Consider the following 25,091-nt stretch of genomic DNA (forward strand, 5'->3'; position numbering starts at 1 on the left):
GCACTCGGCGGTGACTCCAGAGCCGTGCCTGGCTTCGTTTGCCGTCTGCTGTGAGGTTCTGGTGCGGGCGGGCTGCGGTTCCTGTGAGGAGGGCGTGGGACGCGGGGCCTGGCGGTTGCAGGGCTTGAGCCACCGTGTGTCGTTTGAGTAGCTTCTCTTGTGTTTCTTCTTTCAGTTGAGATGTAAAAATATAAGCATATGGGTGTTGCAGGATTTGGGTGTTTTTATCCTTTAGGAATGATCATGTTTACTCCTGTGGTTTGGAAGACAAGGGCTCTGTCACCTTCAGTATTGTTCAGTGTCTGTTGGCTGTATTTCAGGATGTGGAAACGGTCCCAGATACAAAAGATGGTTCGAGCTTTGTAAAATACTGTATCTTTAGCGTGCCAAACCCTGTGAGCGAGGACTTCTCTGTAAAGGCCATGCAAAAGCTGTTTTTCTTCTTGACATAAACTTCATCTTCTGGTTTCCTCTCTGCTGCAGCTGATGACACTTAGCCTGAGGCAGATCCCTGAGCTTCAGCTCGCTGCCAGGTGCTAACAGAAACTCCTTCGGCTCCAAAGAGAGATCCTGGGGTCAGACCACGGCAGGTAACAGGCCGGGAGTTCACTGGTGTGTTTGTCTACTTGGAGTTGTTTAAACCTCCTCCCAAATCCTGAAACTCAAGCCAAACAAAAATGCTCCGTAAGGAACACCCCCAGGAGAATGCAGTTACCCCTCAGTAATTCAGCTAATTTACTTGTACTTGTAATCCTTTCTGGTATGCTTATGCTCTTTAACTCTCGTCCAGATCTGGTCCAGCAGAGCTATGCAGCTTGAAAAGGTTGTTGAAGTTTAATGCTCCACTTGTAAACACGTCAGAATATATTATTATTTTTTTTTTCTGTATCGGTGCCAAGTCTGTCAAGAGCAAACAAGCTGTTTTCTTCAATAATTATTTTAGGTTGGAACAACTGGGTTTATTTTAAGACAATTTGATCTGTTTTAGGCTGAAACAACAAACAGAAACACCCAAGGAAATTATTCTGAGCAGCATGTGAAGGAGCTGAGACTGCATTACTTCATGGAGCTTTCAGCCAGTGCAGCCCTGCAGCAGCTGCTTGGGAAAAGTGGTGCTGAAGGCTTTTGTGGCTTCTTCTCATCGCTGGGCTCGATGAGAACTGGGTTAATTTGGTTGTGAATCAGAAGTACAAAAATATAGGATAGAACACGTGGTGAAGGTTTTTTTTTTTTAAATGGCAAAAAGCCCCCATGATACTCTTCAAAACCAGCACTCTTAGATATAGTGACCGTGCCAACCCATGGAGTGTCAGCTCACGCTGCTGATCGCAGAGTCCTCCTGGTGACGTTCTGGGGTAAACTGGGATTTTTATTGGATACGGCGTCCAGCTGACTGACAGGAGTGAGGAAGCTGCAACTATCAGGTTGTTTTCATTGACCTCTTCTGTGCGAGCAGACTGCTGGGCAACATGCGACTGCTGCTTGCTCGACTTTTTTCGCAGGGAATTTAGGAAATACCATCTGTAAAGGTCTCTTGCTGTTCCGCTGGGTCGTTGTGCTCGTCGCAGCTCTGAAGGTGCATGCCGGAATTTTCTTTTTCTGCTGTTGCTGCTAAAGGCTTTGCGGGTTCAACCACGCCCTTGCAGGTGGGGTGCTGTGCGTGCCTCGTCTCGGTGGCTTTTGACACCTTTGTGGTTGAGTTTGGAAGGAGGTTGCCCTGACGTTTTCTTGGGCAGCCAGGTGCAATGCTTGTTTTGTACTCGGTTGGTTTCACAGGGACAGTTTGCTGAATTAAAGCTTCTAATTAGAGTACTCTTCACAAGTGGAGTATTTGAAGCCTCCTGTATCTTTGTGAAATCTATGAAGACATCAAGTCTTCCTGCCAGCGAAGCTTCCCTGCAGGATGTGTGCTTTTGCTTCATATTCCCTGCTCTGAATTGGTGCAAAATTATAACAGCTCAGTAATTCTGAAAGGTTTCCTCTGTGATACCCTGCTCTGGAGTGAGGCATGTGGATTTAGGAACTTCAGGAGTTGCACAGCCGGACAGTTGGACCGTTTTATTTGCCCTTGGTTGTCCCTCTGAGGTTGTTCTTTGACTGAGTTGGAAATCTCCAGCACAGAGGTGGTGCCTGTGTTGGAAGGCTGTTTAAGCGTGGCACAACTAGTCTACTTGGCTCACTGATGATCAAAACTCTTTCTAAACTGCTCTGGCGGGCAGCCACTTATAGATTTATCGTTATCTATAATTAGCATGTCTGTATAGGAGAATCTAATCACCTTGAACAGATAAGTGTTTTCAAGGAGATTAGAGAGGATCTTTAGGTAAGTATTAATTCATCAAAGATTGGCGTTGGCTCTTGTGATCGATGCTCCAGATGAGCGTTCCCTTCTCCGGGCAGCTTTCTCATATTTCAAAGAGCTTGAGTTTCATGTTTTCTCCTCTGTGGGTTTGGTTGGTAGCCTGTTATTTGTGGGTTAAGTGTCTGAAAAGCCTTCAGCAGTGCTTTCTGTGGTCACACGATGTAACAGCTAAAGCGTTGCCAAATGGAGAAGGAAAAACATTTTGTGCTGTGTGTGATTTGGTCGTTGTTGTGACACGAAAAGCTTCTCGCCAGAAGGCAGCCTCGGCTCCCCTTGTTGGGTCTGCTCTTTGAGGAGTGATGGCTGCCTTGTCTTTGTTGTCCTGCTGAGGTGGTGGGGACGGGCAGCTTGAGGGCATGGGCAGCCGATTCCTTGGAAAAGCTGTGTTTCCCAGAGCAGCGTTCTGCACTAGCTTCTGTTTATCCAGCAGTTAACTCTTGGTTACTATTGTAAGGTCTTGAGTACAACTCGGAGGGGTTTTTTTCTCCTGGATCTCGTACGAAGACTCCAGCTGAAAGCTGAGGTGGTGAGTGCAGGCAAGAGCTTGAAAACCCCTGGTTGATAGTAGAGTCGTGGAGGAATCGAGGACTTCCAGAAAAGAGCCTCTGCTCAATGTGGGGCCACCCACAATGAGGTTGCTCAGGGCCTTGAGGTGCTGAGGTTCAGATGTCTCCAAGCCTCTCTGAGCCCACTCTTCCAGTATTGGACCACCCTCGGGGGAAAAAATGTTTCCCTGCATTTAGTTTGTCCGTGAGGAGAGGGATACGCTCTCCTAGAATGATTTTTATAACAGCTTGTCTCTCTGCAGACATAGAGGAGCTGAATGTCCTGGACTGTTTTTCATCCTTGGGTTTCCACGACAGCCCTGTAGCTGCATGATGCCTTTGAGCTGCTTGTTTTTAAACAGTGTTTTAATAACGCTTGTTCCCAGTCATCTTGTTTTCACATGGTACTCGCGTTATCCGTATGGCGCTTTGCTGTTGATCATCGTTTGCCCATTTTTGAGGAAACTCATCTTCTGGGCTTCGTAACCGGGGACACGGTGCTCTTGCCGCTCCATCAGGGCACGACACGGCAGAGTAGCGTTTGAGTGCTGCTGTGGTGCGAGGTGAGCTCCCAGTTTAGGGCTGCGGTGGGGGAGTCGGGCTCACTTGCCTCCAAACAGCGACTGCTGCTGACGCTGCAGGAGAGCAGGAGACACAGATCTCAGTCCTGAAGGGTATTTTAGTCATGGCCTGATTATTTTCGCTGGATGAGGATTGTTATATCTGTTCCTCTGCTTGTAGTATCCTGCCCAGTTGGGTTTGCTGGTTGCAAACTGCCAACAGGAGCTATGAACTCACGTGATGCTTTATTTCTACCCATGTAATCTTAAATACTGGCCCAAATGCTTCATGTGGTGAAATGGCAGCAGGAGTGGTTTGTCTTGTGCAGAGCTAAGTTTTGAGAGGGGCAATGCATTCTGGTTTTGTGCAGAATGCCTGCAGCCGCTCAAGGTGGATTGCACGGTGAGTTTTCAGGTAGTGTCCCTCACACTGCAGTTTTAGTTCTGGAGCTGTTTGTCAGTATGAAACAAATTTATGGGCTCAGCTGCTTGGTTACTTGTGGAGAGTAGGATGCCTGCCGTTTCTGGTCTCAGTTGTTCCGCCTTTTCCTGCTGGAGAACACGTCGGTGGTGTTAATGCCGTTGCTGTAACCTTCCTCCGTTGTCCTCTGCCAAGCGCAGGGAAGGTCACTGCTCCAGTCCTGCGTTTCTCCCACACGCTGCTGATAGCTGCTGCTCAGCTCTGCCTTTTGCAGCTGAGGGCTTGTGTGGGCTGGCTGCTGCTTCCTGGCAGCAGTGCCTTTGCTCACCTCTGGGAAATTGTCGGCCTTCAGGGTGGGCTTTCTTCGGTGCGTGCTGCTGGCACGCTTGAGGAGCCATACGACGGTCTCTTCTGGTCTGGGTGCGCAGAGGTGACAGGCGTCACCTGCCTTTTGGCTGTGGCTCCTACGCCTGTCTCTTTCCAGGGCAATACGTGTTCAGTTTTGACTTCACCTGCTCCAATTACGGATTTAAATTTGTTCTTTCATGCTCTGTGATCCTCTGTACCGCAGTGAGTCAGTGGCAAAGGAGCTGATCTTCCCTGTCAGAAGTAATGCTGTGTTTTTTCCTTGCAGTGTCCCTTTTAACCTACCTGATTTCCTTCCGAAGAGGAGCTCTCCATCAGCGCAACGTGCGGTGTTCAGAGCAGCGTAACGCGCTTCCAAATGACTGGGACTTCCATTATCTCTAGGTTGATTTTTATGTCGCAGCAAGTCAGACCGTTGAGCTTGTTTTCTGTCTTGTTTTGTGCTTACGTATAAATTGCGTTGTAGCTTGGTAACTCACTGGGTAATTTAGGGAACTGAAGTGCGCAGTGGTAGCAGACCCTTTGCTTCTTGTAGGTCTCTTCAGATCTAGTCCTGATGGCCAGCAACTCAGGTCGTCACCCTGAAATGGGAGTTGCCCCAGCGTCCTGACTGCAGGGCCGGCTGCTTGCTGTGCTTTAACGTCCTGGAGATTTGTCCCCCGAGTAGGATGGTGCTTCAAACCCTGAGCTAGCTGGAGGGGTTAAATTTCCCTCAGGTCCTCGTTATGCTGTTCAATTATTTTAATTGTTCCTGTGACACCTTGGCAAGGATCTTTCTACATTTTATATCAACCTCCGTTTGGTTTTGATCAAAAAGCTTGTTTAATAATTAATGACTTAATGTTTCTCTGGCTGACGAGTGCGGGCTGGGCAGACAGGGTTCAAGCTGGAGGATAACACAGCTGGATGTGCTTGTTGCTGTTGGGTCAGTGATTGCTGACTCACACAGGCACGTGTTCGAGGACCCCGGTGCTGAGCCTTCAGGTTGCGTACGCATCAACCTCAGTATTAAAAATGCAAATGGCAAGCGTGGTGCTACGGGGCAGTGGCGTGATTCGATTAGCAGAGGCAGCCCTGGGATAAGAGCAGAACAGATCTCCTCCTTGGTCTGGTTACGGGCCCTTACACGGTTCACCTTACCTCTGCAAGCGCAGGCTCCTGCGAGGGCTGTTTTGAGACGTGGCTTGTTGCGCTCTGTCGTCCTGGCCTCCCGCTGTCACCCGGTGATGTTGCTCATCACTGTAGGACGTTGCTGGGTTTGCTGCTTGCCGGTCACGTCGTGCAGCTCACAGTGCTTACACGGGCAGCGATGGAATTTCTGCGGTGTAAGCAGTGCTGACTGGCTTGCGTGTGTGTTAGAAATGAGGTGTTGCGTGTTTGCCCCGCATGCAGCGGTCCTTCCTTCCATCATGTGGACTGAGCTGTATTTCTATCCACTCTTTTTTTTTTTTTTTTTTTTTCTTTTTTAATCTTTACAAGAATATTTCTGTTTTGCAATCACGACCGGATAGATGTATGTTCCCACAGTGACTCAGAGGGAGGTCCTTCGTTCCCTAAAAATAGTCTTAATTCTCCACATCTCTCTGGATGAAGAGGACGCAGGCAGGAGTTTAAAGCGGTGTCTGGGCGCACGCAGCATTTAAAGCAGCTTCTGTGATGCATGTAAAGATAAATACGGTGAAGTGGGAGTCTGTGCCTTTCTCTTTTCCTCTTTTAACACACAGCGGTGATTCTGAATCTGTTATTAATAGCTAGAGCAGGTTTGCGGTAAGCGCTTTTTAAGAAACAGAGCAGGAAAATGTCCTTTGCACCCCCTGTTTGCATATTACTGCTATGTGCGTAAAGTCAGTGAGATCTTCTTACTTTAGGCCTGTTGATTGGTACGGATGCCTAAACACTGCAGCTGTGTGGTCTTTTAAAGAACAGAATTGCTTATTTTCATGACGTAGCTGTCAGATGTGGTAACAGGGGCTGGCAGTAGTAACCCTGGATGGGCAGCAAAGCTCCTTTGGGGAGACAGTTGACCTCCTGCTGCTGGGGCATGTGTTTGTTTTACTTGCTTCATTTCTTCTGGGCCGCTCCCTACGGCGTTCGGTGGCACGGGCTGTAAGCGCAGCTGCGTTTTCCCGAGTGCGGTGTTTGGCGTTTCCCAGCTGAATTGGTGCTTTGTGCCTATCGCTCATCCGAACACGGAATTAGAGTATTTGTCACAGCAGAGAATATCCATGGCAACTAATTCGCCACTTCTGTGAATCCTCACGATTTTTGAGGTTTTTCTGTGAAATGCACAGGGGTGGTTCCATTAACTTTTTTCTTCAGGTCTTCTGCAACTGTCAGGAGTGATGGCTCTTCTTGGAAACGTGTGAAAAACACACCAGTCCCAGTTGGGCAGACGGGGTGAGTTTGGGTGTGTTCGGCTCCAGAATGGCCATGGCTGACTGTCCTCGTGCTGGTAGGACACAGATGTGCCCCTGATCTCCAGGTGGAGTGTGTCTGTGTGGGGAGTAGTGGTCGAATAAACACCTTCTTGTCTTAAAAATGTGGAGGTGATGTGCAGCAGGTGGAGGTGCCACCTGTGTCTGCAGCTTGTTAAGAGTTAATTGAGTTTCGGCATTTGGTTTGAAGGCCTTTTTGGAGGCATCTGGGCGGGAGCGCTCAGGCGGTGCTGCGTGGCAAGCCGTGGGCTGAGTACTGCAGAAGCCTCATGCTTTACTTTAAAAGACCAAGGCCTTTAAGCTTTGCTGTTTCCAAGCGTGTGTGTTACTGGGACTGCTGCTGGATGCTGTAATCAGCCGTTTGTTATTCCCCAGTTACCACTGGGCTGTTCCCCAGCAGAGCTTGTGGAGCAGAAACTGCTGCAGGTTTATTGTGGGTGGTCAGGTGAAACTAACGCATGGCTTTATTTTATCCAAGCAGTTTTTCCTTTCCTTGTCGGTTGTGTCCTCGCGGTCTGCGTTGGCAAGAGACTGCTGCAGGCTCTCCAGCTTTGAAGCTCTCCTGGGACGTAATTTTTGTAAGCAGGAGGGAAGAGAGTACTCAAACCGGAAGTCATTTTGCAGTGGTGCAAAAGGTGACAATCATCTTAATCCTGTGTGGTTTCTGCGGAGCGTCCATGGCATGCTCTCAGAGCGCACCGCTGAGCTGTGTGGTTCTCCCATTGTCTTGCGACGTGTCGGACCCTCTTTTGAAGCTGGTGTGGTGTTGGTGCTCCCAGCAGCCATATGTTCCATCAAGGCTCGCTTAGGAGTGCTGTGTGGTTTGGTATTTGTTAGTGTGTACTATTTGAACATATAATTTGGTTTATTTATTTTTAGACATCATAAAATGACATCGCGTTAGTCCCAGCATTTGCTTTACAGTGTCTTTACTGCTGGGTGCGTGGACTTGCAGCCTTTCTGCAGCTGATACCAAATCAGCGGAGAGGCTGACACGTCAGAGCGCAGGCTGGGTTTCAGAGGGACCGTGGCGTGCTGGAGACGTGGGATAGTGGTACCTCGTGACGTTCAGCGGAGGCGAAGGTGAGCCCTGCCCTGGGGTAGCTGTCTAGAAGGCACCTTTGCAGAAGAGCCCTGGGGGGATCTGGCTGGACAACAAGGTGACCAGGAGCCGTCAGAGATCAGCTGTCTCTTTGGCTGCGTTAGCACAAGAGCAGCCAGCATGTCGAGGGAAGGGGCTGTCTCCTCTGCTCAGCACTGGGAAGGCCCATCTGGGCTCTGCGTCCAGTTTGGGGCTCTCCAGGATGGGGCTGGAGTGGTGTGGATGTGCTCAGCCTGGAGCGGAGGAGGAGAAGGGGAGACCTGGTTGCTGCCCACAGCTACGTGATGGGCCAGAGCGGAGCTTGGCTCATGACAGGGTGAGGCAACGGGCTGGTACCACAGCATGGGAAACCCCACGTGGACACGAGGAGACGTGTTTTAATTGGGAGTGAGTGCCGAATACTGGGATAGGCGTTTGGAGAGGTGGGAGAAACTCTTGACTATATCCAAGCTGTGGCTAGACAAGGTCCTGAGCTGTCTGACCTGATTGCTTCTGCTCAGAGCGGGGGATTGGACCTGAGGCCTCCCAGGGTGCCTTCCAGGCTCGGTTACTGTACCATTCTGTCATTATTTGGTTTCTGACACTTAACACTTGGTTTCAGTGCTTTCAGCTCCCTGGGCACTGGTGGAGGATGGAGAAAAGCCACGTCATGTTTATGGCTTGCTCTGGCACTGCTGGGGGAGCACCAGTGATTCCTGTGTCTGGACGCTTCGGGCTGTTTCACAGACTGCCCCGCTCACACCACACCCCGCGTTGTTCCTGCTACACGGGCTTCACAGCGCAGGACCCTCATTTACTCCTTCTTTCCCCCCCCCCCCCGTTTCATGTTCCAGTGCTGGTACTGGGGACAGGCAGCCACAGCTGGGTGCTGGCTTTGGGGCAGGCAGGAGACCCACGTCGGCAGAATGCCCGATGGAAAGAGCTGCACGGGGAGATCTCCAAAAGTGTAGTGAGGAGAGCCCGCTGGGACTTGCAGAGCACCGGGAGCATACGGATAACCGGTGGTTTACTCCGTCGCTCTGATCCTTGCGTTGTACCTGCTCCACTCGCCTCGTGGGCGAGAGTCGCATCAGGACCGATGAGAGGAGGTGGGAAGGGACGGGCTGCAGGGTCTGTCCGCTGCCGTCGGGGCTCTGCTGTGCCGTGTGTTGGAAATGAGCAGGATCCTCTTACAAAGCTGAAAAGCCACGTTGGTGAGGAGTCCGGGCGCTGGTGCTCTCAGCGCAGCGTGAACAATGCCATCTCGCTGTGTGCTCTGTGCCGCTGCTGGAGTTGATTTTTCGGTAGTGCTGAGAGTTTGGCTTTGTAAGAGCTAACACTGCTCATCCAGCCCTCCCAGCTCTCTGTTCCTGCGCTGCTTTAAAAACAATGAGTACAGTTTTATTCTCTGAAGTTGTAAGCTGGCCTCTAAATGGAGGGAAGGACTTCTGCCCGACACTGGGACAGCCTGAGGACTGGCAAGCCGATACAAATGCACGTCTGAAGTTTATGATGTCATTAAACTGTGCTTTACTGGTATGTTGTCGTTTTATTAGTTAAAGCTTACAATAAATACAGTGTTCTGCTGGGACGCTTGGGAAGTTAAAGACTTGGCTGGGTTTCTGATCTCTGTAGGAGTGGGATTTGCTTAGGAGCTGGAAGACAGAAGTTTTAATATTTTCTTACCTGTTTCCTTTTGCCAGTGTGGTCTCTGCCGTGTCCCAGCTGTGGTGCTCCTTGAAGTGTTTTCCAAGGAGCCTGCGCTTTTATGCAGGTAAACTGAGTATGCACTGGGTGAGGCGCCTGTCTCTGCTTCTTTGTCCCCTTCTTTGACACCCCAAGAAAAGCAGCAAAGGCTTCTGCTTTGAAATGGAAAACCTGTGGATGCAAGGCTCTTTGAAGTTTTGTTTTAAATTTGGAAGTTGAGTTGCTGAGGTCTGGCAAGTCGTCCTTTGCCCTGTAATAAGCCAATTTTTCCTCCTACAGCCTGCAGGCACCAAGCCGTGAATTGTCGCTTGTAAGTACCTTTAGACGACGCAGCACTGTGTCTCGGCACAGATAAGGTCTGTGGTTACTGGATTGGATTGAATTCTGCTTCACATCTGCAGCCCTACGCTGCTCTTAAGTGCAGTAATGAAATAGCGCTCTGGCTGCCCGTATCTGATATTCTCCATTTTGGGGACGTTACAGGTTAATGTGTTACCTGTCGTCCCCTGCTTCAGAGACAACGGAAAGCGTGTACCGGGGAACGAGACTGGTTTCATCAGGATTTTTCCAGTTGATTTCCAAGTGCACAGGCTGAATGATTGTAAGAGTCAAATTCTGCTGTCAGTGTAGCACCGAGAGCTTTAGAGAAAAATCCCTACGGATGCTGCAGGGAGGAGGTGACGCGTTTGTAGCGAAGCGCGGGGAGCGCGGCCGTGGAGCTTTCCTCTGTAACGCGGCCGCTGTGCTGTGCCCCGGGTTTCGCAGGGTGAGGCTGGCTGGTTGTAGCAGGAGGAGCAGCAGCATGATCTTTAAAGTGGTGTGGTTTTCATGTTGCTGTGAACCTGATCCGGGGTTTACAATTGCTGTAGTTTTAGGAAGGAAGAATTTGTGAAGTAACTAGCTGAAATGCAAATAGTAAGCTGGCTTGCAATCATAGCAGACATTACCCTGGGGCAGGACATTGTCACAGGTGTGGAGAGAATTGCATTTTTGTCTCTCATTCGACACGTTGTTTAAATATTGTCGCTGGTTTTCATTTGCCTGGTAAAGGAAATAGCTGAAGCTAGCAAGCCCTTTATCCCATGCGTCGTGTAAGTGAACGCCACTGTTACTGTCAGGTGTATTTTTAATTTGCAGATTGGGGCTTATTTATGGAACTGCTGGTTTTGCTGTGCTGTTGGTTTCCTACACGATTAACCTAGTGTAAATAACCCGCGGGCAGGGTGTGTTCCAGTGAACTACTCGCTGCCAGCAGGAACGCCTGCCCAGACAGGACTATGGGATAAGGTTTTGTTGGTCAGACTTCTGTGCCGCCCGAACCCGGGATCGATACCTTGCGTTGTGGTTGGCAGCAGGGTGTACGTGGCTTCAGGTCCCACATCCTCATGTGAGGACTGGAGCCTGAGATGCGCAGAAGACGTGACAGAGAGCACGTTGTTAGGTGAGCTCCTGCTGCAGCCTCAGTAGAGGTTCCGTGGTAGGAACTCGCAAGAGTTGCGTGTGAATTGTTGATATTTAGCTCACAGTGTGTGTCTGGGACCACAGCCTTTTCTCCCCTCTGTATTGAGTATGTCTTCATCAGAGGGAAGGAGAGCGGTGTGAAATGCAGGACCCAAGCCTGTTGTCGTGGGACCTAGCAGTTGAGATGCGATGGGTGGTGGCCTTTGCTCGGTGTTACAAAGCTCTTTTGCTCTTAAGTGTTTATTTCTGTAGTTGCTCATGGAGACAATGCGGGGAGGTGTGTTGGCTTTGTACGGGACAAAAGCAAAACCAACAATGTGATAGTAATGTCTGGGATGTTGAGGGTGAGCTCATGGCCTGAGGGATGTAATCGCAGCAGAAATGTTTAAAATCCCTGTCCCGTTTCAGTGGGCTGCTGTGGTTGGGATCAGTGAAGGCACGTGACACTGCTTGGTGCAGAGTGCTCCTTTATCTCTAGTATCACCTCAGGAGCAGCGTTTCTGCTGCGGCAGAATCTGCTCCCACGTGCAAATGTTGTAGTCTGAACAGCTGAGTTTAGTCTTAAGCAAGCATGAATATGATGTGATCTGTCTCACTTGGGAAAGGAGCATTTTACTGCTTTTTTACTGGTGTGTACTCCTTAACGCGTTGGTAGAGGCCACGGGAAGATTTTCTACAGTGACAGTCTGTCCACCGTTACGGCATCTCTTTCTACCTCTGGTAAAGTAGTAAAAAAAAGAAGTTTAAACCTCCTTGGGTTCGCTTAAATGGCTGAGCAGGTGTATGCAGAGTGGGGATTTTAGACCAAGTTTGGCTTGCCCTGTGTAGGACAGGCGTGTGGATGTTTGGTCTTCAATGTATTGTACTTTAAAGCTACACAACAGGATTAGTCTCTCTTCTGTTGACTAGAGAAAACATAAGGCTGTGGAAAAGCTTCGGAGAAGTGGTTTCCTTCTGGTGCTGAGCTGTGCTTGTTGGCGTTTGTTTGCAGAGCTGGACCTGTCTCTGTATCTCGCGCCGTACCGCGGGAGCGTGTATCGATACACTGACAGCCGTTGTGGCACGCAGCAAGCATCCTTCTGCTTTTCCTGTTTCCACTTCTGTTTTCTTCTGCACTGGCAAAGTAACTGGCTGTTGCCTCTGTGTGGGTTAGCTCTTTGCTTGCTTCATCCAGTTTAAGTTGTCCTAATTAGCAAACAGAAATCTCTTTATTCTGTCTCAAGCGGTCTGATTTTGAAATTGTTGGAGAGGCAGAGGTGGCAGGCCGTCAGAGAAGGTAAGTGTTGATGCATCTCCTATGGAAATGAACATTGCTGAGGCCGAGGTCTAAAAATAAACTGTTCCCAGCCCTGTGCTTTTGATGGGAGCTGCTGGACACGAGCTCTCGGGCACTCAGGACGGAGGTTTTCAGTGTGCTTTGTGAAGCAGCAGGGCCTGGTCCTGCAGAGTGGGGCTTTGGGCCCTGCCTGGCCGAGCAGAGTGCTTGTTTGTGCAGAGTGTGGTTTTGCTCATTAATTGCTCATTCGCCTTTGCGGTACATGTACAGCAGGCCGCTTCGGAAGTCCCTTGGCTTCCCAAAGCGGCTGCTGAAATGAAGGGCAGTGACTCTGAATAGTGCTGCTTTGGCGGATGTGAACCCGGCCTGCGTCGCAGGGAGGGGTGGGACGGCGGCTGGCTCTTCTGGAGGAGGCGTGCAGGTGCCCCGCGGAGTGCTGGCTGGGGGACTCCTGCTTGGCCTTGGCTGTGACCGGAGGAGCAGGAGCCTGGCGAGAGCGGAGGGCGGGTCTCGGACTGTGCCGAAGCAGCTTGAATGTTTCTGCGTTAAAAAACCGCAAGCATCTTATTGCACCACAGAACTTTTCTTGCAGCGCGGTACGCTAAAATAACAGTGGAAGACTGGTTTGAGCAATTGGGAAATTTGCTTAAAGCTGTAACTCATCCTCTGCTCTGGAGAGCAGCCCCTTGTGAAGGTCACTGACTTTGCCTTCCCTCTTGGCCGTGCGTTTAACTCTTCTGTTCCTGGTAACCCGCAGTCAGCATCCGTAGGATTTTTGCAGAGAGCATGCAGCCCCTGAAGCCTGATCCCTTCAGAGTGTTGGCATGGCTCGGATCCCCGGGATCAATTTCCAAAAGCACCTGTACGTGCTTTGTACGGCTGTGGATTCCCGTGTCCAGGCTGGAGGGAACGTGGTGTCCCTGGCGCCAGGAGCAGGGCGGCTGTCTCTCTGGCATTCACTTGGTGAGGGTAGGTACGGTGCTCAGGAAGAGGTCTGCAGGCACTGGTGCTGAAGGACTTGCTCTGGGCATTCCGTCTTAGCTGAGGTGGGTCAGGTCTGCCCAGAACTGGTTGGCCAAGGGCACTGGGGCGTCTGCAGGATTTGATCCACGGGATCTGCCAGTCCGAATCGCAGCCTGGTAGGCAGTTAACTCTCAATTTCTATTTTTAAAAAAACTCCTGGCATCTCCAATGACTGAAAAGCCAGCTGCCAAATTTTTTTGTTTTGGGCAGTGTCATAAGGAATGTGACAGACCTTACATTGTGTCACATCGCAGACATGTTTTAAGATCCTGCTTGCATTTTCCCCTCTCCGTTTCATCAGTTCTTCTGGAAGAAATTGCTGTTCACTGGACTGCATCAGGAGCACATCCTCAAAGGATAATCTGATCATTTCATAGGTGATGGAGTTTGTGGAGGTACCTTGCATATGTAAGTGTCTCAGTTTTCAAGTTCACGCTCCCTCCTTCTGCTCAGATTTGGTTAGCAATTTTATGCCCGCTACCCAGCGACTTGAATCCGTTCGGAAAGGCAGGCAGCTGCGACACTGACTCTGCAAAGAAAAGGCAATTGCTACCCAAAGCAGAATATGCTGATTGTAGAGCTGAACATGTGTTTTATCGTGGAATAAAGTTTCTGGATGGTTGCAGCAGGTCTCAGAGGTTGCTGTTGTTCACTGGCGATGGGTGCCTTGAGCAGAAGCAGCTGCTTGCTGTGTTTGGTGAGAAAAGCGAGTGAATGAACCGCTCTCCAAATCTGCACTGGGAGCACACCTGGAAAGCAGCCTTCACGCTGTACAGTCCATAATCTATAGCAAGGCAGTCGCTGAGCTGAGGAGTTCCCAGTCAGGGGATGAGAAGCAACAGTTAGACTGGGTTTTAAATGTGAAGTTTTAGCTTTGTCTTCTGGTGCCCAGGCCTGAAAACAGAGGAAGGAATATGAGCCGGCAGTGCACCTGTGCAGCCCAGAAGGGCAGCCGCATCCTGGGCTGCATCCCCAGCATTGTGAGCAGCAGGGCAAGGGAGGGGATTCTGCCCCTCTGCTCCGCTCTGGTGAGACCCCCCTGTAGCGCTGCGTCCAGCTCTGGAGCCCCCAACAGCAGAAGGACGTGGAGCTGTTGGAGAGGGTCCAGAGGAGGCCACGCAGATGCTGAGAGGGCTGGAGCAGCTCTGCTGTGAGGCCAGGCTGAGAGAGCTGGGGCTGTTCAGCCTGGAGAAGAGGAGGCTCCGGGGAGACCTGAGAGCGGCTCCCAGTGCCCAAAGGGGGCTGCAGGAAAGGTGGGGAGAGACTCTTCAGCAGGGCCTGGTGTGACAGGACGAGGGGTGATGGTTTTAAAATAGAGGGAGGCAGATTCAGACTGGACATCAGGAAGAGATGTTTTCCACTGCGGGTGGTGGAACACTGTCCCAGGTTGCCCAGAGAGGCAGTGGGTGCCCCATCCCTGGAAACATTCCAGGCCAGGTTGGTCGGGGCTCTGAGCAACCTGATGTGGTTGGAGATGTCCCTGCTCCTGGCAGGGGAGTTGGACTGGATGGGCTTTGAAGGTCCCTTCCAACTCTAACCATTCTGTGATTCTATGCGACCATGCAGATTTTGCATCTAGTTCTCCATCTGTAGGAAAGAAATTCTGTGCTGTAATTTTAGTGTTGTTTGAAAATTGGCAAAAAGTCAGAAGTGCAATGACTTTAAAAGTTGAGGTCCCAGACCATAATTCATGCAGTGGCTCTGAAGAAAATTTATTTGGTACTGAAACATGAACGTTGATGGTAACGTGCATGAAGAGAGCTGCTTGCAGCCACAGAGAAATTATTGGAAGCAAGCTCTCCTATCCACATTCGATCTCAGAAAGACTGAATAAGTCTCATGCTCGCAGCAAATACACACCTGAACTCTTACAGTCTGAAAAACCAGGATATTTTTGCCAATCTGAGTACCGTAAGTATGAAAGCACGTTGGTGGGACAGGAATAAAAATTGAGTCTTAATGCTGACTGTGCCATGCCCTGTGTACTCTTCTGTTCTTGGACGTGGTGGTGAGAAAATATAAACATGAGCTGACTATGGCTGCTCTTTATTCTCATCATTTAACACAATTCCCGAGGGCTGAAGTACCGGTAGAAACTTAAAAGCAGAGACTGTATCAAGAAAAATTGCTGCTTGAGGCTCTCATCTGCTGTATTGCATTTATTTCAGCGTTCTGTGCAGTAAGAGCATTTGTCAAGTTAACCTTGTGTACTGTGGTCGTTTGTTGTTTGTTCTTGCTTAAAAATGAGCCACCAAGCATCTAAGTCATGCGTCTCCGAGGTCTTTGCTTGTACTGACTTCTGTGGAGGTGGTGGGATCTGGACCAGACTTTCCATAAACTTTTAATCGATGCAATAAACCTGGCAGCAATGCTGCCCACAAATCTTGGTGGGGTTTTTTTCTCCTCTGGATCTTTGGCATTTTTGCTTGGAGAGAGATGAAAATAGCAAAGTGGGATGCTTCCCCTGGCACTTTTAGAAGAGGCGAACAGGGTTTCTAACAGGGTTCTTGGAACGCAGAGCGTGTGCCTGCCTCCTGCGAAGCTGCCAGCATCCCTGCTGGGCTGTGAGCTCCGGGCTCTGGCTGGCGGTTGCGGTTGGGCACTTTCTCGTACGTGTTGACGGTCACCACAGTGTAGCCCTGAGCCAAGGTTTTATCCTTGGGAACTACATCAAGGCAACTGGTCACGGAAGAGCCTGGATGGGAGGGATCCAGTGCATTCGAAATGCAGGTGAGGGGGTGCTGAGGGCAATGCCAGCGTGCCTGGTGCTGAGGCAACGCGCTGTTTTCCACAGAAGCTTTTCCTTGTGGTGTTACAGCCATCAGCAGCGTTGTTGCAGGAGATGCGGCTCCACGTGCAGACCCCCGCTCGCTGCAGCCTTCCCCCTGCCTGGCCGCACAGCGATGGCTTTGCTAAAGCTGCTGAGCCCGTGGTTTGGGTTTCTCGGCTGCGATGGACAGCTGTGTGTCACATCTGCTGTACCGACTGCGGGCTGCCCGCGTGAGCGGGACGCTTGGTACTCCGATATGCTCTTACCAGGTTTCCTTCTGGCCAGGTACTAAGATACCTGGGTTGGGTCCCTAAGATACCTGGGTTGGACCTTTGAAGGTCCCTTCCAACCCTAACCACTCAGTGATTCCATGATTGTCGTGGTTTTGTTAGTGAGGGGGGGCCTAAGGTGGTAGCTTCTGTCGGAAACTGCTAGAAGTCGCTCCCCTTTGTTCAGGGGACTTGGCCAGGCCTAGGGCGGACCCGCTGCTGGCCAAGGCCGAGCCGATTGGTAGCAGAATGTCCCGTGATAACGCCTCTGCGATAACATATTTAAGAATGGGAAAACAGAAAAAAAGAGAGAGGAGAGAAGATGTGAAGAAGCTGAGCGGGGGCAGAGGCGCAGAGGGGGAGGCGCAGGCCTCATGGGCCTTGCAGGCCTCACCCTCTGGCCTCTCGCCAGGCAGCCGACTGGGCCCAACTCAGTCCAGCCTGCCTGCAAGAAGTAGAGAGGAGATGAGAAGTGAATAAGATCTAAAAAAAGATCCTGAGAGACGTCTGCCAGCCTGTTGTGAGGAACGGCTGCAGATGCCAAGGTCAGTTCAGAGTGAGGGGGGGGAGTAATGCGGCTCCTGGCCAAGATTCCCCTGCAGCCTGTGGTGACGACCATGGTGGAGCAGGTTGTCCCCCTGCAGCCCATGGAGGCCCACGGAGGAGCAGAGATCCCCCTGCAGCCTGTGGAGGACCCCACGCCGGAACAGGTAGAGGCCTGAAGGAGGCTGTGGCCCATGGAGGGCCCGCTGGGACAGCTGTTCTAGAGGGACTGCACCCCGTGGAAGAGATCACCCACGCCGGAGCAGTTCCACGAAGGACTGTGGCCCGTGGGAGGGACCCCACGATGGAGCAGGGGAGGAATGTGAGGAGTTCTTCCCCTGACGATGAGACAGCGGCGTAAAACAACACGTGATGAACTGACCGCGACCCCCATTCCCTTTTCCCACCCCCGTGCCGCTCGGGAGGGGAAGGTAGTAGAGATAATGTTAAGCTTGGGAAGAGGGAGGGGTGGATGGAGATTATCTTGTTCTCTGTCTCATTATCCTGCTGTTTGTAGTAATAAATGAATAGTTTTCCCCAAGTTGAGTCTGTTTTGCCCATGATGGTAACTTTAAGGATTTCTCCCTGTCCTTATCTCAAACCTCGAGACGTTTTCCCTTATATTTTCTCTCCCTGTTCTCTCGGAAGGTGGGGAGAGTGAGAGAGAGTAGTCTGGTCTGATTGGGGCTGAACTACAACAATGATGTTTTCCCAACCAGATACGCTTTACTTTCTTTTCCCCATGCAGAGTTCATTTACAGCCTTTAATTCTGCTCCTGCTGAAGGGGAGGAGCAAAAGCCCTTTTTGGGAGGCTGCAGCAGTCTTGCTTTGAGCAGAGCGGAGTACAGTTTCACACCAGCATGGAGAGCTTCTCCTGCCCTGCAGAAGAAGGTGGCGGCTCACCCCAGGCAGCAGGTGAGGCCACTCGCCCGAACAGCGATTGAGGAGCTCTTTCTGGGTGCTGGTGTTTACAGGGCTGGTAGCCTTATCAACCGGGGCCACCACCAGCCTCTCCAGAGGTGGAGAGGAGATAGCACAGCGTGGTGGGAGGAGTGGAGGTGCTCATTGGTAACTGGTTGGTTTTTTTTTTTTTTTTAAATTTCTTTTATTTTTTTCATTAAAAACCCAACACAAAGTCCTTTTGCCGGCCCGTATCTTGTGCTTGCTGCTGTCTGCGTGGTGGCTTAGTTCTTTTCCTCCTGACCGCTGCTGAGGTTTCCTGGCAGAAAACCTGCACTGTGCGCACGGGAGAGTCATAAATACGTTATAACAGCTCATGCTGAAGGGTATCAATGTGGATGGGTTGCTTTTACAGTATGCCTTTATTTGGAGCGGAGGCCTTGTTTGTGGGAGCGCTGTAGAAGCTGAACGTCAGCTCTTTGGGGAATGAGAGGCAGGGAACTGGGGCACGTCTGCGTGTTTTGATGTGTCTGATGTTAGAGGAAAAGCGTTTATAAGTCTGTCTGCATTTACGCAGGCTTTACACGCTGTTTGCTCAGGAAACAAGAGGCTCTACACTTGGGCACCCTGCTTGGGTCTGTTATACGCTGGCAGGAGGCTGCCTGCGGCCACGCCACGCAGGGCTGGCTGCGCTCTTCAGCCAGCTAGCCGGCAGGCCTGCCGCGCTTTTATCTGAGAAACAGAGCAGCGGGGAAGCCTGGGTGTTCTCAGAGACGTTTCAGCTTGGAGATGTAGTCGATTTTCTTGACCTAACCATGTATTAAATCTGTATGCTTCACCAGCAGTGAGTTTTCTGAGACTCAATGTTACATCGGAGATGCCTCCGACCTGAAAGTGCGAACGTTTGCAAAAGGTGCCCCTGAGATTTCGTGTTAACCTTTACGGCGCAGTGTCAGGGGTGAGTGCCATGCCTTGTCCTACACCACAGCGGTGAGGCCGAGAGTGTCTTTCTGACAAATTACCTTCCCAGAGCTCTCTTATAGTGGTGGTTTTTTTGGTTTTTTTTTTTTGGTTGTTTTTTTTTTCTCTTTGCAAAGCGTGGAGAGACAAAGTCTATTTGTAAATGATGCGAAGCAGGTTTTTCCTTTCAAAGGCTTGCTCGGCACTGGGGTGGGTGTTGCAGCCGGACTGAAGTGGGAAAGCGCTGGAGAAAGGACTGTGAAATCCAAATGGCTTCGCTTCCAGCATCTGTCTGTTTACAGTCAAATCAGCCCTAAATCCTTGCTTGTGCAGTGTTGGCTGGGGCTCACTGGCGTTGATCCCATGTGTGGGTAGGGGCTTGTCCCAGCAGCCGGCTTGGCGAGCTGCTGGACGGGTTGAAGGGGGAAATATCCCTGTGATCTACAGAGGCAGCGGGTGCCTGAGCTGCGGGTGTCCCTCCGGCTGGCAGGGATTGCAGCCTGGGTTTCAGACTTTTTCCCTTAAACCTGATTGTTACTAATCCATGCCCATCCCGACTGCAGCCGGTGGCAGATTAATCGCCTTTAAATAGAAGTAGATTGTATCTTTTTGCAGAAATCTCGGTACAACACTTGCCATATGCTTGTTTGGGTTTTGTTTGTGATTTGGTAGGCTTAGTGAAGGGGAAAAGAGGAAGGAAAAAAAAAAAATCTGAGCTGTTTGTCACGCGGAGCTTGTGGTTTTGAGAGCTGTGCTGAACCAGTTTGTGCTGTGCTGCATGTGAATCCTGCTTGCTGTGTGAGCCAGGAGAATACCTTCTGTCCACGTGCCTTCTCTTGGGCGTTTCTGTTCTGGAACTGAGTTGTCGTAGAAATCTTTTTTCCTTGGACCAAGGCAGAGTCATCGCCCCAAGAGGTTTGGTGTTTTCGCTTCCCTCCCCTAACTTCAGGCATGTGAGCTTTTGGCCTCAAGATAAAACCAACTTTAAATTTTTTTTATCATTTCTTACGCCTAGAAGTGAATGCAGAGATTTCACTGGCTTTTATACCCCCAGTTATTCTGAACAAAGGACACGCGAAACCGCAGTTTGTTGGGAAACGTAGAAGCACTTGTGCAGACAGGTGTCTGTAACCCAACGGTGGGGCTGCTCCGTGTGGAGTATTTCAGATGTTCCTGTATCCAGAGTGGGATGGTGGTGTCTGTGGAACTGAGCGCCAGATTTCAGCGTGGATGAACCGCTCGGGCTCAGAGGGCTCCGAAGTGGGGCTGGGGGCTGGTGCTGAGGTCGGGAGGGAGCAGCTGGCCAGCGTGAGCAGCGCCGGGGGCACACGCTGAAGGCATTTCAAAGCGTTATTATGGGCCAGGCGGCGTGTAAACCCGTTCCATAGCGCCTCTGTTCTGTCCCATCTATTGCGTTGCCCAATTCTGCTTATTTTATTTCCTGGTAGCTGATTTCTGTTCTTGCCTCTGCCTGCAGCGGTCTCCGCAGCTTACTCCAACGGGCATTTCCCAGTTATGCAGCTGGTATAAATATTTCTCTATGGCTGCAGAGCCCTTAACTTAATGATACGCTGTTTTCCGGTGTGATGGGACGATGAAATGAATAAACTGATTTCAACTTAATCCGTGAAAGATACAGGAGGAAAAGTAGGTTTTAGTCTCTGAGTCAGGAGAGGGTGGTGGTGTAAGAAGCATCCAGGCTGTCGTTAGCAGCACTTTGCAGTTTCTTTCTCTTGCAGTGCACACAGGAGTTGCAAAACTGTTGTTTGTCTGAACTGAGTGTTTCCAGGTTGCTGTGTAGCGGGGAAAGCAAAGCAGAGATGCGCTGGTCTCTGTGTAACCAGGCGTGGAGTGGTGAGGGGGGCTGAACATCTACACTTTGGCCACCAGAGAACGGTCTTCATGTTGCGTGGAAGGTTAACGGAAATTAAATAATCTTCCTGTACAAACACGAGCGTGAGAGCTCTGCTCGATTTCTGTATTACAGGCCTGAATTGTTTTGAAATGTTGGTAGAAATGGTAGCAATTAGCAGCCTCAACCAGGGAGTTGCTTTGCAGCCATTTATAGTTGGGTTTCCTCCCTGTTTCTGGTGATGTACTGCTGCTCTATTGGAAGAGTGCACTTGTTTAAATGAGTTTGTGCGCATTTTTTTTTTTCCTGCTAGTTACACCAATACCTACCCTGTTTCACCAATATCTCCATGGTCATGGAATGCAAGATAGGAGCACCGCGCTCTGTGCCTTGGACCGCTGTGCTCTCCCACAACCTTCTGCTCTCCCTGGGACCGGGGTGTGCTGAACTACTGCTCCCAAGCTGCAAATGCTGGGGGCTTACTTCCCCCCTGTGGGAGGGAATAGGCTGTCGGGGAGCCCTGAGCAGATGTACGAACAGGACTCCCTCTTTCTAATTGGGGAAATGCCTCCTGGATGTGTTGCTTTGCAGTCCATCTGCTATGCTACGCGTTTCTCTTGCCTTGCTCTCTTCTCAGGAGATCAGGATTGAAATGTTTATCCTTGTCATCTCGCTGAGAAGACTGGGGAACAGATACAAAGCCCGGTGGTGTTTACCTGGCAGCGTCAGTGCTAAGCTGTGAGGTGCTGCTGGGCTGGCTGAATGTGGTAGGGTGGCCAGGGCAGCCGGGACGGAGGTGTTCAGGGATGGTTGACAGCAGCCGTCTTGCTACGGCGCCCTTTAGTTCTTGGTTGGGTCCTGGAGCTACTTTGACACCAGATGTGCACCAACGTGTTTATCGGCTCCATCCTTTCCAGGTCTCCTGGTGTGTTGGAGGGTGCCTGGAGATGTTGGGTTTGTGCTGCAAGGGTGCAGTGTTTACTTCTGGCTGCGCTGGCTTGGTTTTTGGGTGTGATCTGCAGCACTGCTGCAGAAGCCTAGATTTGTAATTTTATTGAGGTATGTCGGCCAAAAAATGTTTCTGAGCTTGTAGCTCTTCGAGTACAGCATGGTGGTGGAGCTCAGAGAAGCTCCTCAAGGTGTCTGTCAGCTTCGGAAGTGAACCCGAGATCTGCGTCCAGCTTCCTGCAGTGCGCCTCGTGGCAGTGTTGCTGTACGGTCTCTGTACCTCACATCCAGAGACTCAAAAAAACCCCAAACCACAAATAATTTAACTCTCTTCCGTGACAGTCTGTGGCTTTTCCTTTTCAAACTTCATATGTTTCTTATTTTCCCCCTGAGTTCTTCATAACAGAGGACAAGGCGGGAGCATCCCCGCTGGTGGTGAGCCGCTGGGCTCTGCCCCTGTGCTGCGTTGGTGATCCCAGCTGGAGCGCGTGAGCTGCGGGAACCAGCTGTCGTGGTGATGCTGGCGGTGCTGGGGAGGCTGTTTCTGGACCCCCACTCAAAATGCAAACGTGGACGGTAAAACTTCCTTGCAAAACTTTAGCTGCCCATCCGGAGCTGTTAAAGCTCAAATAATCATTGAGGGGGAAAAAAAAAAACCAAAAACCCCTGAGAAGATTGCACAGCAGCAGCAGTAGATTTTCCTGTAAATGCTATTTAAATTAGAAAATGTTTCCCAGTTGGTGAACAGCGACCAAGCAGCTGAGCGGTAACCTGGCAAAGGGCTCAGCGTGTCTGCCGATGCCTCTTGCCTGCTGCCAGGGCTGTAGCTCCCAGCACGTTTCTGTTTGAACGCTCAATGCCGCTTTCCCAAGGGAAGAGTGACGCAGACGGCTGCTCCCGAGCCGTGCTGGCGTTGGCATCCTCGCTTACTCCGGGGGGGAATTCTCTGAAGCGTGTGGCCAGAAGCTTGGAGGTTCAGATGCAGCCCCTAACGTACCTCCCCAAATTGTACTTGTTGTGTAACTGCAGGGGGTGAAACCCCAAGGTGAGGGGTGTGCTGGAGCCAGAAAGGCGAGAACGCGTGAGTCATTGAACGCCACTCACCTTGTCCTTCTGCGAGCTGTCGTGGGGAGGTGGCTGTGGCCGTCCGTCTGGGACAAGTCCGAGCCCTGCACTGACCTACATTTACCCCAGAAAGCAGAACAGCCCAAAAGTGGTGAGGTGGGAAACTTAATATTTAGGATGTGGAGTGAAGTGTGCTATTTACTGAGGCTTGTAGCAAGCAAATGATTCTGAGATAACAGGAGAAAGATCTCTAGGAAGACAGAGCGAGCCTATTTCAGGAGGTCGTTTTTCTGGCTGTAACTTCAACTGTATTTGGATGTTTCTGTGAAGGTGCCTAGCGATACGGAATGTCGGGGGGCAGGATGTTTCTGTGAAGGTGCCTAGCGATACGGAATGTCGGGGGGCAGCATTGGCTCTCCCAGCCTAGGAGAGCAGCTTCAGGTCAGTGTTTGCGTAGCGTCCTGCGGAGTTTTTTGTGGATAAGCGGGTTTGGAGAGCGGCGCGCGAGCCTAAGTGTTTGTGGCACCCTTGTGAAGCGGGATGCTCCTAGCCATGACGTGACCCAACAAGGTCCTACACGTGTCAGACCCGCTCCGCTCGGCTGAGCCGAAGCGGATGTTTGCTCTGGTCTCACGGCTGGGCTGCTGGGCTCTCCCTGACCTCCTTGTCGCCGCTCGAGCTGTAAAGCGTGCTGAAATACCACGGGCGCTGTGCAGAACCGCGGAGTGCTCTGCCTGATCCTGTCGGAGCTGTGAGACAAGAAGTAGTCAAGTTTTAGAGGAGCTTTTTTTTTTTTTTTCCCAGGCTGCTCAGAGATGGTGTTGAGCCTTGCTGGTGGAAAGGAAATCTTGGAGAAATTCTGCAAGCATCCATCGCGCTCGCTCACTGTAAATGAGCGGTGCTTGGGAGCAGGGTGCGAGCCGGGGCTGTTATTGCTTGCTGTGTCCTGTTAAATTCCAGCAGAGCTGCGCAGTTACGGTTACAGAATCCGCAGGAACAGCATCCTACCAGCATCTGCAGCTGCATCTTCGGCTGTTGTGATACCTCCAAAACCAGGCTGGGCTGCTAGCAGACTAAAAGCATTTTATTATCTACTTTTTCACCACCTTCTCTTTGCCCTGTTGATAAATCTGTCTTCTGAGCTCTTAGAGGACTGACATTGTTTTTTATACCGTAAGATTTCTTACAGTGGTTGAAAAGTGGGTGCATCTTTCTCTTGCGTAGTGCTGGCATGCTGAGCAGCCTCGTGTAGCTCAAGTCTTCCCTCAGAACTGGGAAGCGCGTCTTTAAGTCCGTGATTTGCTCTTTTATTGCACTGCGACGTGTAGCTGATCTGTCAGGCTGCAGAATATGAGCTGTTAAAATTTAGACTCTAGGATTTTTATACCGAAGGCCTTTTTAAGTAACTGGTGCTGGTAAATGCTCTTGTCAAGCTCTGGAGGTTTAGATTTGTGGTATGAGAGTAGCCAAAGCAGCTTTTCCACTTTAAGAAAAAAAAAAAAAAGCTGCAGATAATATTTTAACAAGAGGATCTTTGAAGGTGTTCGCCAAATCTGGCGTTGTGCAGACTGCTGTGGTATGGGAGCTTTGCTGTGCTCGTGGGTAGGGGGCCTGAGTGACGGTGCTGATCTGAAACGTCTATTACTGTGTCCCACATGCTGTCGGAATAAAAAAAGCGAATGTGGCTGTATTCAGAGCAGCATCTCCTGATAGCCTGGACAAAACCTGTGTGGGAACAGAGACCTGCGCGTCCAGAGTGGGTTTGCCAGCGCAAACAGGGACCTGCTGCCATCGTGATAGAATGTGTTTGTGCTTTCAGAGCAAATCTCCTTTCTGCATCTATGAGCAGCCCTATTCTTGCCACAAGAGTGACTTTGGGATTAAGCCGTGACATCTGTCCCCATAGTTCGTGGCCTTTTTTTGTCCGGGGCTGTGCCGCCCTGGCAGGGCGTTGGAGCCTGCGCCTCGGTAACGGCTCAGGGCTTGCGTGGCGTTTGCCCCGGTGCTCTGAGGATCCCGCTGCTGCGCGCTGGGTGAAGGGGTCGCGTTCACCTTCCCCTTGCCGAATGGGTGCTTTACTCCAATGATCTCTGCTTTATAACACCTGCAGGTATTTTATATTTTTTACCCCTCGTCTTACAGAGCCCCTCTGACCGTGTATACAGCACAGGCTGTGTGCCAGGCAGCCACCTTCTGTCTCTCCTGGGCACAGCTATGATTTTCATCTCTGAAGGCAAATCCCATCGATTAACTTCATGAGGGAGCAGCGAAAATCCCAGGTCCTCAGCAGCACCCACCTCTGTTTGGTCCATGTCCACGTTTAACCTCCCTCCAGCTTTTCTGCAGCCTGCCCACGTGCTCTCCCGTATGTGCAGCGCTCGGATTACTGCAGAAAGTTGAGAATCAGGAGATCTGCCTGGCTGATGTTACGCAATAGTTGAGCTGCTAGCGGTGAATAAGCAGATCCCTCTGACCGTGAGTGCTTCTGAAGGGCACCTCTTATTTTTTCCTGCATTGCTTGCTCGTTGGCTCCGGGCTGGGTCAGG

General features: G+C 50.8%; 1 protein-coding gene across 8 annotated transcripts in view; it reads left to right on the forward strand.

The window, feature by feature from the left end:
- OSBP2 (oxysterol binding protein 2) overlaps nucleotides 1–25,091 on the forward strand; it is a 104,196-nt gene that overhangs the window by 719 nt on the left and 78,386 nt on the right. Inside the window, exons 1-2 of one of the 8 annotated variants that reach the window (XM_086761319.1) lie at nucleotides 17,975–18,106; nucleotides 18,566–18,678. The exons of 2 other annotated variants lie outside the window; for them this stretch is intronic. Coding sequence is in view for 3 of the 6 variants with exons in the window: in XM_086761314.1 (XP_086617440.1) it covers nucleotides 6,574–6,651 (78 nt within the window). In the remaining 3 variants the exon portion in view is untranslated. 5 more of the 8 variants (XM_086761321.1, XM_086761314.1, XM_086761322.1 and 2 more) reach the window with 5 other exon arrangements.

This window comes from Chlamydotis macqueenii, chromosome 17 (assembly GCF_036417535.1).
Source record: "Chlamydotis macqueenii isolate bChlMac1 chromosome 17, bChlMac1.mat, whole genome shotgun sequence".
NCBI classification, from domain to species: domain Eukaryota; kingdom Metazoa; phylum Chordata; class Aves; order Otidiformes; family Otididae; genus Chlamydotis; species Chlamydotis macqueenii.